Genomic DNA, 14,935 nt, shown 5'->3' on the forward strand with positions numbered 1-14,935 from the left:
ACCTCCAAACCACAATCAGAACACGTCCCTAAGTCCATAATTACCCAACAGAGCTAATAGAACCATCAAAACTCTATTCCGGAGTCGTTTACACATAAGTCAACATCTGGTCAACCATTTCAACATAAGCTTTCCATTACAAGACTAAGTGCCTCAATTCACTCTGAAATTCCTCCGGACCCGAACTGACTAACCTAGTAAGTCATATAACAACTAAAGCATAAAAGAAGCAGTAAATGAGAAAACGAGACTACAACTCTCAAAACGGCCGGCTGGGTTGTTACAGTAGGCGACAATCTACAACACACGCCTCGGGGTGTAGCCCTTCCCCGGATCCTATGTGAACGCGGGATGACTTGTGCACCAAGCTGCCTTTTTACTCAAGAGATTGAAAATAGTGGTGCAGGTTTGTTCTCTTGAAATTGGCTCATGATATCAGTTAGCGTTTCTCTAAAATTTTAAGGTTTAGTCTCAACGCTTATTTGAGATAGTTTCATATGCATTTTCACTAAAATATAGCTAACAACTAAATTGTATAAGACATAATATGACTGGCTAGTAATCAGCACTGCAGTAGGAACTGTTTGTAAATCTGTCCCCATATAACTACTATATAAACCCAAAAAATGGCGGAAAAAAATGAGAATAGCACGCTGATAAATATATCGTCTTTGTTATAGGTAAAGCTCACACTTGCAAAATTCATAATATCTTACATATATTCACCATTGGATATATAATATATTCTTCAAACACAACATTATTTATTTCACACGCAGCTAGCTACAACTAGCCAATATTGCCAAATACTCATCACGCAGACACAGAAATATGTATATGACATGTATGCATGTATATATATATATATATTACTTGAGAAGGTGACCCTCTATATCTCTAGTGACACGTAGGGCATAACCCAAGAAAACGAGAGGGTCTGGAGTGTCTTCAGTTTTCTTCTCGTACACAAATGTCCATGTAGTCCATTGGTGGTCATGGGATGAGATCATAGTGAAGGAATTGTACAACTCTAACAGATCCCCTCCAATCACTTTCCAAGTGATTGATTTCTTCTGATGATCCACAGCTTCAATCACCTGCTTACAGATTTTATCGTTTCCATCTGTAATCAATAAAGTTCGTAAGCACAGATGTTACTCGATGTTCAATTGTCTAGTTCCTCATATAAAAGATATAAACATCCGGAATAACATATTTTCTTCTCATTTTTTTCCCTTTGTTTTTCATTTTCATTTTCTAAAAATTTATTTGAAGCTCACAAAGATTGGACGTGCTATATTTTTCCTGAATAAAATTATCGTTAAAAATCTCAAAAGAGCAATTGGCATTGTGGAAAACAATGAATTAGTAGGGGGAAAAAAGCTTAAAATTGATAATATTGAGTTTGGTATGACAAGGAATTTTCCTTGAGAAATATTTTTTTTTAATATATTTGGTAAAAAAAAATTCAGTACTTGGTAATTGGTGAGTGAAAAATATTCCATGTATATATTATATTGAATGCTAGTAATAATATTAGCAAATAGAGTGTTAATAAGTATTTTGAGTATTATCAATAATATGTCTAAGTGTTAGTTGGATCAAGTAATATGAAGTCAAACATTAAGATAGTTATTAGAAAAGTGACTTTCCCTTTTGATGCAAACCATTTTATGGTAACCAAAAACATCATCAAATATGAAAACTTTTTTTATTGAATAAAGACTTCTTGACATACTAAATACACTCAAATGCAAAAATTGATACAAGTAAATAATATATATGTATAGAGAGAAGAAATATGAATTATATACCGTCGTTATATTTCCAGTTAACAATCGAACCAATTCTTGACATACTAAATACACTTAAATGCAAAAATTGATATAAGTAAATAATATATATGTATAGAGAGAAGAAATATGAATTACATACCGTCATTATATTTCCAACTAACAATCGAACCAACTTTTACGATCTCACCTTCATCAATATCAACTTTGTGGACCTTACCAGGACTTATGTTGGATATATGATGAGTATTGGTATGAAAAATATCATGAATCAGGTGTCCTCCACACTTCACCTCTACTGAAGCAATCAACTTGCCTTTCAGACCCATATTTTCTTCGATATAGAAGAAAACTTGAGAAAAAGAAGCGGTGAGAAAAAGTTGAGAGGCTGTAGTCTTTATATAGATTATGCTCTTAGCTGTTATTATTATTATTAAATATATTATGTTCTAGTTAGCTGCATGAAAAGCTAGTATAAAACATGATCCATGACAACTCATGTTTTTTATTAGTGGAGATGGAAGATAAATGTCAGCTCATTACGTGTACAATTATATCATCGCCCTAAAATTTTAATCATTTGGCTTATTTTCAAAAGGAAAAAGGTCTAAATTTTCCCCTAATGTATTCGATTGAGATTGGATTTATCTTCCATTAAAAAAGTAGCCTATTCGTAGCCCTGCCAATATACAAATAGTTCAAATTTACCCCTTTCGGCTAATGAAAGTGAAGAGTCCGAAACCTAAGTAATGGTATTTTTGATTCAAAATACTTTTATACAGTTAAAAAAAAAATTATATTTCTAACTAAAACGCAGTATTATATTGCGTTTTAGTTTAACGGAAAGTTAGCCATTAATGTAAAACGCAGTATAATACTACGTTTTAATTAATAATTTATTTTTTATAGGAAAACAGAGTATAATACTACGTTTTAGGAAAACGTAATATTATACTGCATTTTCGTATTAAATTATAAACTCGTCTTCTTCCCCACGACAGAAACCAGTTGGTTTCAAATTAAAAAATCCCCCCACCTTCCAGCAGTGGTCCCCCCTCCTTTTCTAAAAACTAATCGATTGGGCCCCACCCGTCACCCAAAAAATAAAGAGTGTAGGTCCCGCATACAACCTAAGCCTTTGATTGTTGTTGATTCCTTCTTTCGGGCTCAAAATTTTAAATTTTCGACATTTCAAAAAACATAAATCGAGGTATTCCGATTTAGTTTATGTCGAAACTCGTATAATTATGCATATTTGTTTTCTTGAATGTGTTTCCACATTGATTTGTGTTATGTTTGCGATTAAATTTGTATGTTATTTTTACCCGGATTAAATTATTAGTGTTTTAAAAAAATAGTTAAAAGTTGAGAAATAATTTTTATTCTTAATAAAATTGTTTATAAATATCTTTTACTGTTTTATATGTAATTTCGTGAATGTTATGTTCATATGTTTGTTGATTTTATTTAGTTTAGATTATTTATTTGCTTAAAGAATAGTGTCTTAGTAAAATATAGATCCTTTTAGCGTAGTAAAATGTAGAACCTTTTAGCGTAGTAAAATATAGAGCCTTATAGCGTACTAAATATAAAGCCTTTTAGCGTAGTAAATTATAGTGCCTTTTAGCGTAGAGACCCTGTAGTTTAAGTATCTACTAACTACAAACTTTATCCAATTTCACTTTACAAAAATTAATTATATAATTTATAAAACAAACTTACAGAACTAACAAATTAATATATGTTGTCAAATTAAATATCGAGCGTGGAACCCATAGTTATATACCCTATCCAATTAAAATTAATTATTTAATTTATAAAACTAAAAAAAATAAAAATATTAAAATTTACACACATAAGAATTCAGGATAACTTGGTGCTACTAGGCCTCAATTATCGAGCCTGGAACCCATAGAGGGTGTTTGGCTAAGCTTATAAGCTGGTCAAACTAGTTTATAAGCACTTTTCGGCTTATTTACGCGTTTGGTAAGTTAAAAGTGCTTATAAGCCAGATGCTTATAAGTCAAAAATAAGCCAAAAACCATAAGTTGGTCACCGCATCTTATGAATTTTTAGCTTATAATCACTTTAAGTTTGACCAAGATTTTACTATTTTATCCTTAAAATATTCCTTTTTAGAACAAAACTCCTACATCAGTACTCACTGCCTCAAGTATTTTTTCAACCTAAACTTGAAATTAACTCCTAATCTAACTAGAGGGTGTTTGGCTAAGCTTATAAGTTGGCCAAACTAGCTTATAAGCACTTTTCGGCTTATTTACGCGTTTGGTTAAAAGTGCTTATAAGTCAGGTGCTTATAAGTCAAAAATAAACCAAAAGTCATAAGCTGGTCACCCCATCTTATAAATTTTTACCTTATAAGCACTTTAAGTTTGACCAAGATTTTTACTATTTTATCCTTAAAATATTCCTTTTTAAGACAAAACTCCTACATCGGTACTCACTGCCTCAAGTATTTTTTCAACCTAAACACTCCCCCCTCTTCCACCCCGCCTCTTCAAGTTTGCAATTCTCATTGACTATTTAATATAAGCAAATTCTCTATTCCTTTGCATATTTGTATCATTATGATTGCTTATTAATCTTTGAACAATATGTAATAAGTGAGGACATATTAAATTTTTGGTGTATTTCTATATAAGTGTTGTGGCGATGAAGAGAGTGTTTGTTTCTCTTCCAATATTTTATCCTATTTAGATTTATTTTTTATGGAGAAACTTTTGTCAATTTATTAATTATTATAACTTATGATTATATGTTTATCATAAAATAAATTATATTTATCATAAAAATTATCTTATCTAAGCAAGGTAGTATTTAATAAAATGACAAATAGAATATTTTGTATTTGAATCGATATCGAATCTAAAATTTTGAAGAAATTACGCCCTTATAAGTGTAAACACTTCTAAGGTTTTTTAAGTCATCTTAACATAAAAAGGAGTTTATCAGCACTTTTTAATTAAATACTGTATCAACTTATTATCAATTTCATCACTTGTATCCAAACACGTAACTGCTTATTTATTAAAACAGTTTCAGCACTTAAAAGTGCTTTTCAGCACATAATGCTTGTGAGTTATTTCAAATGAGCTAATCCAAATGGGCTCCTAGTAGACCCCCCTCCCCCACCCTCCTCCTTTTCTATCGGTAGCAACATCAAAAAGAGCATGTTCTCATCAGCCATCGGAGTTATATTTCTAGGTCGCGACCAACAAAATCAAGGTCGTCGTCAGTGAAAATATTTTCAATAATGGGACTCTCCTTTTTTTAGATCTGATAAAGGGCTTCATGGGATGAAGAAGATGTGAAACTGTGGCAAAGAAGAAAAAGATGATAAAGTATCAAGGGGGTTGTCAGAGTTTACCTATGAGATTTAGTATTTTTTTTAATGGGGTTTTGATTTTAACGGCGGTTGAAAGTGTGTGAGAACTAAATTGAGACAAGGAAGAGGTCCACATTTGCCCCGGGAAAATGAAGAGAAAGAGGAAGGAAGAAGGAGGTCCCAACCGACAAATTTTTCAGTGAGGTTCAAGATGGCGCTCCCATGGTTGTTGCCCAATTGTTGTATACGTGAGGTGCAAATGTATTTGTGTAAGAAAAAGAGTGAAGAGAGTAAGGAAAAGAGTGAAGAGAGTAAGGAAAAAAAGGGTGGCTATGAGTTAAAAACTAAGAGAGGGCAGCCCGGTGCATTAAGTGTCACAATCCAAATTTCTCATCGTCGGAATCGTGATGGAGCCTAACATCGCACTTGTTAGGCAAGCAAACGTTAGAGTTTTATTCACCTTTTTCCTTTACTTTTTATAATTAAAATTTAGCAGAAACCAAATCAACGGAAATAAAAGCGGAAGTACATATTTAACTGTTTATCCTTATACTATTAACAAAATTGAACGGTTACAATACAGAAACTGGTGTCACCACTCACGAACATTCTATGAATAACCATAAGTATGGGTTTGAAAGAAAATACATATGTCTCAAAGAAAGTAAAATAGAAATGAGGAAAATATAAGAGGGGACGCCAGGGCCTACGGATGCCTGCAGGACTATATTGGGTCTCCTAGATGAATGCCTTCAACCGACCTCTCGATCATCCACAACCAGCTCCGACATCTGCACAGAAAGTTCAAAGTGCAATATCAGTACAACCGACCACATGTACTGGTAAGTTCCAAGCCTAACCTCTACGAGGTAGTGACGAGGCTAAGGCATAACCTGCAACAGTATATGATAAAACAAAAGGAAATATGGAATGAATTGAAAAAATAACTTGCAGCAAAGTAAATACGGAACCCAGATATTTTTCCAGTACTCAGCAATAACCAATCCTTAAGAGAGTTACAATGCTGCAGAATATAATCACATCAGAGGAAGAATACATAAACAACAAAATGATGTGGTGCGCATCCTGATCCCACCATATAACAAGTAATAATATGAACATTTACCCTTATTACTCCTTGTTGTGGCGTGCAACCCGATCCCACCAGTCCACCTTATTACTCCTTAATATATCACCCTTATTCCTCGTGTTGCAGCGTGCAACCCGATCCCACATGTCCTCTCTTATTACTCCTTGTTGCGACTCGCAACTCGATCCTACCAAACAATCACATTGCACCCTTATTCCTCCTGTTGCGGCATGCAACCTGATCCCACCATATCAGTACCAATCACAAAATAAAAATAAGTATTTCACTATTTAACTCAAAACCCTCCACGACATTTATACCTCAAACCAAAATAACTAGAAATCTATACAATTATGACACTTCATTAGTTAATACTACACAGTGAGACCAACCAAAGTGTACCATAAAACACCAATAAACCAACTTAAACTAACAATGTAATATAATAAAACTACGGAACAATTAATACATTCAATAATGAAAACAACATTTAAGAAGAAGCGATTAGACATGGAAGCATCAATAAGCAAGTAACAGTTAAAACCGAAAAATAATATATTAGGAATGGGAAAGGGAACAGGCCAAACAGATAATTTGGCGGTGCATAGGTACTCGTCACCACACCTATACGCCACACACAATGAATTTCACATAGCAATTAAGTCGGGGATCCCTAATCCCTTAAGTCAAGGTTAGACCAAACACTTACTTCAAGCCAACGCGTAACTCATAGCTCAATTACAGCTTTCCCTCTCGATTCCATCTCCAATCAACTCATATCTAGTCATAATTAACTTAATAACAACAATTATCACTAAAGAAATCAATTCCAATGCATAATTATAGGTTTTCCAACATTTTTCCCAAAAAGTCAAAAATCGACCCCGGGACCACTAGGTCAAAACCCGAAATTCAAACCAAAACCTAATTACCCATTCACCCCCGAGCCTGGATATATAATGCTTTTGGGAATCCGACCTCAGTTTGAGGTTTAAATCCCCAAATTTCGAAATTCCTAAGTTCTACTCAAAAATCCCAATTCCACCATGAAAACCCTAAATTCTAGGATGATATCTTGTGAAAAGAAGTAAAAGATTGAAAGAAATGAGTTAACAATCATGTACCTATGATTTGGGGAAGAACTAGCCTTTAGAAAATCGCCTCTTGAAGTTTTGGTTTTGAAAAACAGTAGAACGAATGAAAAATCCCGTCTAAGTCTAAAGTTATCAGCTGCAGATGTCGCATTTGCGACCTTAGCTTTGCAAATGGGAAGCTCGCAATTGCGAAGGGACTATAGCAATTGCGAAGACTTCACAATCCTGCTGCCATTGCAAATGCAAAGAAAGTGTCGCATTTGCAAATAGTGTTCCTCACAAATGCGAGAAATAGATCCCATTTGCAATCGTACCCCTCCCAATCTCCTTTCGCATTTGCAAAGGTTTGTTCGCATTTGTGAACTTTGCTGGACCAGTCTTCTAATCGCAATTGTGATGAAAGGCTCGCAAATGCAGACCCTGCAGGACTCGCAATTGCGATGCTTGAGCTCGCAATTGAGAGATTAGGGGCCTGCAACAAGCTGAAGCATACCAACAATATCCTGTAAGTTCCAAATCACTCTGTGGCCTATCCAAAACTCACCCGAGCCCTCGGGGCTCCAAACCAAACATGCACACAAGTCTTAAAATATCATACGAACATGCTCGTGCGATCAAATCGCTAAAAAAGCATCTAAAACTACGGATTTAACACCAAAACACATAAAATTTTCAAGATAGTTCAAAACTTCTATTTTCTCAACCCAAGGTCCGAATTACATCAAATAAACTCCGTTTTCACCAATTTTCACAGACATGACTTAAATATCATATTAAATATGTACCGGGCTCTGGAACTAAAATATGGGTCTGATACCGACGAGAACACACATTAATCAATTTCTTTAAATCCTTATTATTCCAGTTTAACAATTTTCATCAAAAAATTATTTCTCGGTCTAGGGACCTCAAAATTTGATTCCGGGCATACGCCCAGGTCCTATATTTTACTACGGATCCTCCAGGACCGTCAGAATAGGGGTGTGGATCCGTTTACTCAAAAGGTTGACTGAAGTCAACTAAAATCAACTTTTAAAGGCAAAAATTATTATTTTCTCAAATTTCCATATAAAGGGTTTTCGGAGTCGCGCCCAAACTACGGACGCAAATTGAGGAGAGATAAAATAAAGTTTTTAATGCCTGAAAATGCGGATTCGAGTTCTAAAACATAAGATAACCTTTTGGGTCATCACATTCTCCACCTCTAAAAAAACCATTCGTCCTCGAACGGACATAGAAAAGTACTTGAGTCGGTAAAAAGATGGGTATATCTGTTCTGCATATCAGACTCGGACTCCAGGTAGCTGCCTCAACACGCTGACCTCTCCACATCATATAAAACAAAGGATAACTCTTCATTCTCAATTGATGAACATGCCAGTCTAGAATATCTACCGGTGCCTCATCGTAGGTCAAATCCTCGTCCAACTGGACAGTGCTGAAGTCTATCACGTGGGACGGATCGCCGTGATACTGTTGAAGCATGGACACATGAAACACTGGATGCACTGCTGATAAACCTGGCAGCAACGAAAGTCAGGAAGCCACCTCTCCCACTCGATCAAGGATCTCAAAAAGCCCAATGAACCTAGGGTTTAACTTGCCCTTCTTCCCAAATATCATCACGCCCTTCATAGGCGACACCCGAAGCAACACTCTCTCTCCGACCATGAATGCTACATCACGAACCTTACGATCGGCATAACTCTTTTGCATGGATTGAGCTGTATGAAGTCTATCCTGAATGATCTTAACCTTATCCAAGGCATCCTGTACTAGATTTGTACCCAATAACCGAGCCTCCCCCAACTCAAACCACCCAACCGGCGATCGACAATGTCTCTCATATAATGCCTCATAGGGAGCCATCTGGATGCTCGACTAATAACTGTTGTTGTAGGAAAACTTTGCTAACGGAAATAATTGATCCCAAGAAACTCTAAAGTCAATAAAACAGGCGTAGAGCATATCCTCCAAAATTTGAATAGTACTCTCGGACTGTCCGTCCGTCTAGGGATGAAATAATATGCTCAACTCGACCCGCGTACCCAACTCACGCTGTACTTCCCTCAAGAAATACGAGGTAAACTACGTACCTTGATCAGAAATGATAGACACGGGAACACCATGGAGACAAACGATCTCAAGGATATAGATCTCTGCAACCGCTCCGAAGTATACGAAACTGCCACAGGAATGAAATGCGCTGACTTAGTCAGCCTATCCACAATGACCTGTATTGCATCGAACTTCCTCTGAGTCTGTGGGAGTCCAACAACAAAATCCATAATGATATGCTCCCACTTCCACTCAGGAATTTCAATCTTCTGAAGCAAACCGCCAGGTCTCTAATGCTCGTACTTTACTTGCTGACAATTCAAATACCGAGCTACATATGCAACGATGTCCTTCTTCATCCTCCTCTACCAATAATGCTGCCGCAAGTCCTAATACTTCTTAGTGGCGCCCGGATGAATAGAATACCGAGAACTGTGAGCCTCCTTTAGGAACAACTCACGAAGTCTGTCCATATTAGGCACAAAAACATGACCTTGTATCCTCAAAACTCCATCATCTCCCACTATAACCTGCTTCGCATCTCCGTGTCGCACTGTCCCTAAGGACAAGCAAATGAGGATTATCATATTGCTAATCTCTGGTACGCTCAAATAAGAAAGACCGAGCAATTGTACAGACTAGAACACGACTGGGCTTAGAAATATCCAACCTTACGAACTGATTGGCCAAATCCTAAACATCTAATGCAAGCGGTCTCTCACCGACTGGAATATACGCAAAGGCTTCCCATACTAGCTGACTTCCTACTCAAAACATCGGCCACCATATTGGCCTTCCCGGGAAGATAATAGATGGTGATATCACAATCTTTCAATAGCTCCAACCACCTTCTTTGCCTCAAATTGAGCTCCTTCTGTTTGAATAAATACTGCAAACTCTTATGATCCATGAACACCTCACACGACATGTCATATGGATAGTGCCTCCAAATCTTCAGTGAGTGAACATTGGTTGCTAGCTCCAAATCGTGAACTGGATAATTCTTCTTGTGAATCTTCAACTGCCGCGAAGCATATGTAATAACCTAGCCACCCTGCATCAGTTTCATACCAAGTACAATATGATATGCATCACAATATACTGTATATGACCCTGAACTTCTGGGCAACACTAACATTGGCACCATAGTCAAAGTTGTCTTGAGCATCTGGAAGCTCGCCTCACACTTATCCGACCATCTACACGGGGCACCCTTCTGGGTCAACCTACTCATCAGGGATGCTATGGATGAAAACTCCTCTACAAATCAAATGTAGTAACCCGCCAAACCTAGAAAACTACGGATCTCTGTAGATGATGTGGGTCTCCGCCAGTCCTTAACTACCTTAATCTTCATAGGATCCACCTGAATACCATCTGCTGATACAACGTGACCCAAGAAAGCAACTGAACCCAACCAAAACTCACATTTCAAAAATTTAGCATATAACTGGATGTCTCTTAAAGTCTGAAGAACGACTCGAAGATGTTGCTCATGCTCCTCTCGGCTGCGGGAGTAGATCAACATATCATCAATGAAAACAATCACGAAGGAATCCAGATAGGGCTTGAATACCCGGTTCATCAAATCCATAAATGCTGCTAGGGTATTTGTCAACCCAAATGACATCACTGGGAACTCATAATGCCCATACTGAGTCCGAAAGACTGTCTTAGGGATATCGGATGCCATAATCCTGAACTGACTTTAGCCAGATCTCAAATTAATATTCAAAAACACTTTGGCACCACAATGCTGATCAAATAAATCATCAATCATCGGCAATGGATACTTGTTCTTGATGGTGACCTTGTTCAACTGATGATAGTCTATGCACATCCTCATCGACCCATCCTTCTTCACTACAAACAATGTTGGTGCACCCTAGGGCGAGACACTAAGTCTATCAAAGCCCTTATCAAGCAAATCTTGCAGCTGCTACTTCAATTCCTTCAATTCTGGCGGGGCCATACGGTATGGCAGAATAGAAATGGGCGGAGTGCCGGAAGGCAAATCAATGCAAAAGTCGATAGGGTGGCATCCCCGGCAGACCTGTAGGAAATACCTTTGGGAACTCCCTAACAACTGGTACAGAATCCTTGTAAGAAACCTCTGCACTAGAATCACGAACATAATCCAGGTAAGCCAAACACCCCTTCTCGACCTTACGCCGAGCCTTCATATAAGAAATAAGCATGCTAGTAGAATGACCAGGAGTCTATCTCCACTCTAAATGAGAAAACCTCGGCAAGGCTAAGGTTACGGTTTTGGCATGACAGTCCAATATAGCATGATAAGGTGACATCCAATCTATCCCCAAAATGATATCGAAATCAACCATATCAAGAAGTAGGAGATCTGCACTAGTCAAGACCCCCAATAATAACCACACATGAACGATAGAGACGATCTACAACAATAGAATCCCCCACCTATGTGGACACAAACATGGGAACACACAAAGAATCGCGAGGCATAACCAAATATGAATAAAAATAAGATGACACATAGGAGTATATAGACCCCGGATAAAATAGAACTGAAATATATCTACTCCAAACTGAAACCGTACCTGTGATAACAACATCAGATGCCTCAACCTCAGGCCTAGCTGGGAAGGAATAACATCCGGGTTGGGCCCCACTAATCTGAATCATATCACTAGGACGGCCTGCTGTTAGCTGGCCTCCACCTCTAGCGGCCTGGCCTCTACCTCTAACGGCCTGACCTCCACCTCTAGCGGGCTGACCCCTACCTCTAGCTGGCTAAGCGGGTGGTGCCGAGATCATGGCACCAGAACTCTGTTGCTGTGACTGAACACCCACTAATCTCGAACATGTCCTCTGGACATGCCTATACTGATCATATTCTAAGAATCCATCTGAATATTGCGGCGAGGAAACTGAGACTAAATGTGACGAACCGGCTGACCGCGATAAAAACTCTAAAGAGGAGGTGCTCTGATATGAGTTGGCAGTGCACTATAAGCTGGCTGCCCTGAAGGAGGTACATAAGGACCATGACCCCCCGAAGCTCCATGGGATGCCTGAAGTGCTGAATAAAATAGTCTACGATGATGGCCTCAACCAAAAGTACCCCGACCTCCATATGAGGCCCCACTGAATCCACAGGAATGACGAGGCCTCTTGTCAGACCCCTGACCACTTCCCTGAGCTAAAACCATCTCAACTCGTTCGGCCACATTGGTCGTATCCTGGAAAGAAATCTCACTCCTTGTCTCCTTAGAAATCTAACTGATAGGCTGAGAAAGTCCCTCAATAAACCTCCTCACCCTCTATCTCTCAGTGGGAAGTATAAGAAGAGCATAGTAGGCCAAATCAACAAATCTGGTGTTGTACTAAGTGACGATCATAGAACCCTGCTAAAGGCGCTCGAACTGCCTCTAATAATCCTCTCTCTGAGTGATAGAAAGATACTTCTCCAAAAATAGCTAAAAGAACTGGTCCGAAGTGAGAGCTGGCGACCCAGCTAGTCTGACCAAACAATAATCCCTCCACAATTTCTTGGCGGAACCTGACAGGCGAAAACTACCAAACTCGACCCCATTGGTCTCTATTATTCGCATGTTCTATAATACCTCGTGACAACTGTCCAAAGAGTCCTGGGGATCCTCTGAAGTTGTACCGCCATAGGTAATAGTTAAAAGCTTGGTAAACCTATCCAATCTACACAAGGCATCAGAAGACATAGCTGCTCTGTCGTCGGTCTGGGATACAACACCCAACGGAACTACCCTAACTAGCTGAGCTATTGGAGTCTGAAACTGAGGAGCCATCTTCTCCGGAGTGTGAGTAGCGGGAATCTGTGCTCCTCCCCCAGCCCGAGAGACGGTTGGTGCTACGGGGAATGTACCGGCCGAAGAAACACTCTCCATAAGGCCCACTAGACAGACTAAATCATCCTGAACTGCCAGGGTAGTGATGAACCCCTTTGGGAGCTGAGCTGGCCCCCCTGGAACAGTCTGGACCGGAACCTCATCATCAAACTCTATCTGAGGCTCCGCCGCTGGTGCTGCTGCTCGAGCTCTACGCTGAGCCCTGCCCCTATCTCGGCCTCTAGCATGACCTCAGCCTCGTAGTCTGCCCCTCGCAGGAGCTGGCACTGGGGGCTCGAGCTGCTCATCAGCCTCGCAAGAGCTAGCACTGGGGGCTGGGGGCTCGGGCTGATCATCAGCCTCGTGCTCACCAGCTCTAAAATTCGCACAGAAAGTGTAGAGTGCAGTATCAGTACAATCGACCCCATATGCTGGTAAATGTTGAGCCTAACCTCGACGAGGTAGTGATGAGACTAAGGTGGGGCTTATACAATATAACCTGAAACAATATATGATAAAACAAAAGGAAATACGGAACGAATTGAAATAGTAACATGCAGTAAAGTAAATACCGAACCCAGATATTTTGCCAGTACTCAGCTATAACCAATACTTAAGAGAGTTACAATGCTACGAATAAAATCACAACAGAGGAAGAATACATAAAAAACAAAATGATGTGGCGCGCATCCCGATCCCACCATATAACAAGTAACAATATGAACATTCACCCTTATTACTCCTTGTTACGGAGTGCAACTCGATCCCATCACTTACCAGTCTACCCTTATTACTTCTCAATATATCACTCTTATTCCTCCTGTTGTGGCATACAACCCGATCCCACCTTTCTACCCTTATTACTCCTTGTTACGGCGCGCAACCCAATACCACCAGGCGATCACATTTCACCCTTATTCTTCCTGTTGTGGCGTGCAACCCGATCCCACCATATCAGTACCAATCACAAAATATTAGCTCAAAACGCACCACTACATTTATATATCAAACCAAAATAGCGGGAAATCTATACAATTATGAAACTTCATCATTTAATACTACCCAGCGAGACCAAACAAAGTGTACAATGAAGCACCAATAAACCAACTTAAACTAACAATGGAATATAATGAATCTATGGAACAATTAATACCTTTAATAGAGAAAACAATATTTAACATGAAATAATTAGACATGGAAGCATCAAAAAGCAAGTAGCAGTTAAAACAGGAAAATAATATATTAGGAACGGGGAAGGGAACAGGCCAAACAGATAATTTGGCAGCACATAGGTACTCGTCACCACACCTATACTCCATACACATGGAATTTCACATAGCAATTAAGTCAGGGATCTCTAATACCTCGAGTCAAGGTTAGACCAAACACTTACCTCAAGCCAACGAGTAATTTAAAGCTCAATTACCACCTTCCCTCTCGATTCCACCTCCAATCCACTCGTATCTAGTCATAATTAATTTTATAACATCAATTATCGGTAAAGAAATCAATTCCAATGCATAGTTATTGGTTTCCCAATGCATAGTCATATATTCGTTTTTAATCGAATAGGCGAAATTATTATAATTGATTCTGCTTATGGTTAAACGTAAATGTATATATAATAAACCCTTGTTACTAACTTTCACATTATAACCTCCTAGGCTATTTGTTATTTTAAGAAAGAGAACAAATCTACCTAGTTGACTTAATAAAGT

The 14,935-nt window shown here is 38.5% G+C and overlaps 1 protein-coding gene across 1 annotated transcript; it reads right to left on the reverse strand.

Moving 5' to 3' along the window:
* Positions 1-654: 654 nt before the first annotated feature.
* Positions 655-2,168, reverse strand: LOC104218725 (kirola-like). Its single transcript, XM_009769286.2, has 2 exons — positions 1,936-2,168; positions 655-1,123 (listed from the first exon to the last, which is right to left on the reverse strand). The coding sequence occupies exons 1-2, from the start codon at positions 2,120-2,122 to the stop codon at positions 870-872; spliced, it is 441 nt and encodes a 146-aa protein (XP_009767588.1). The 5' UTR covers positions 2,123-2,168; the 3' UTR covers positions 655-869.
* Between the last annotated feature and the right edge of the window lie 12,767 nt (positions 2,169-14,935).

The sequence above is a fragment of the Nicotiana sylvestris genome, chromosome 4, assembly GCF_000393655.2.
Source record: "Nicotiana sylvestris chromosome 4, ASM39365v2, whole genome shotgun sequence".
Taxonomy (NCBI): Eukaryota; Viridiplantae; Streptophyta; class Magnoliopsida; order Solanales; family Solanaceae; genus Nicotiana; species Nicotiana sylvestris.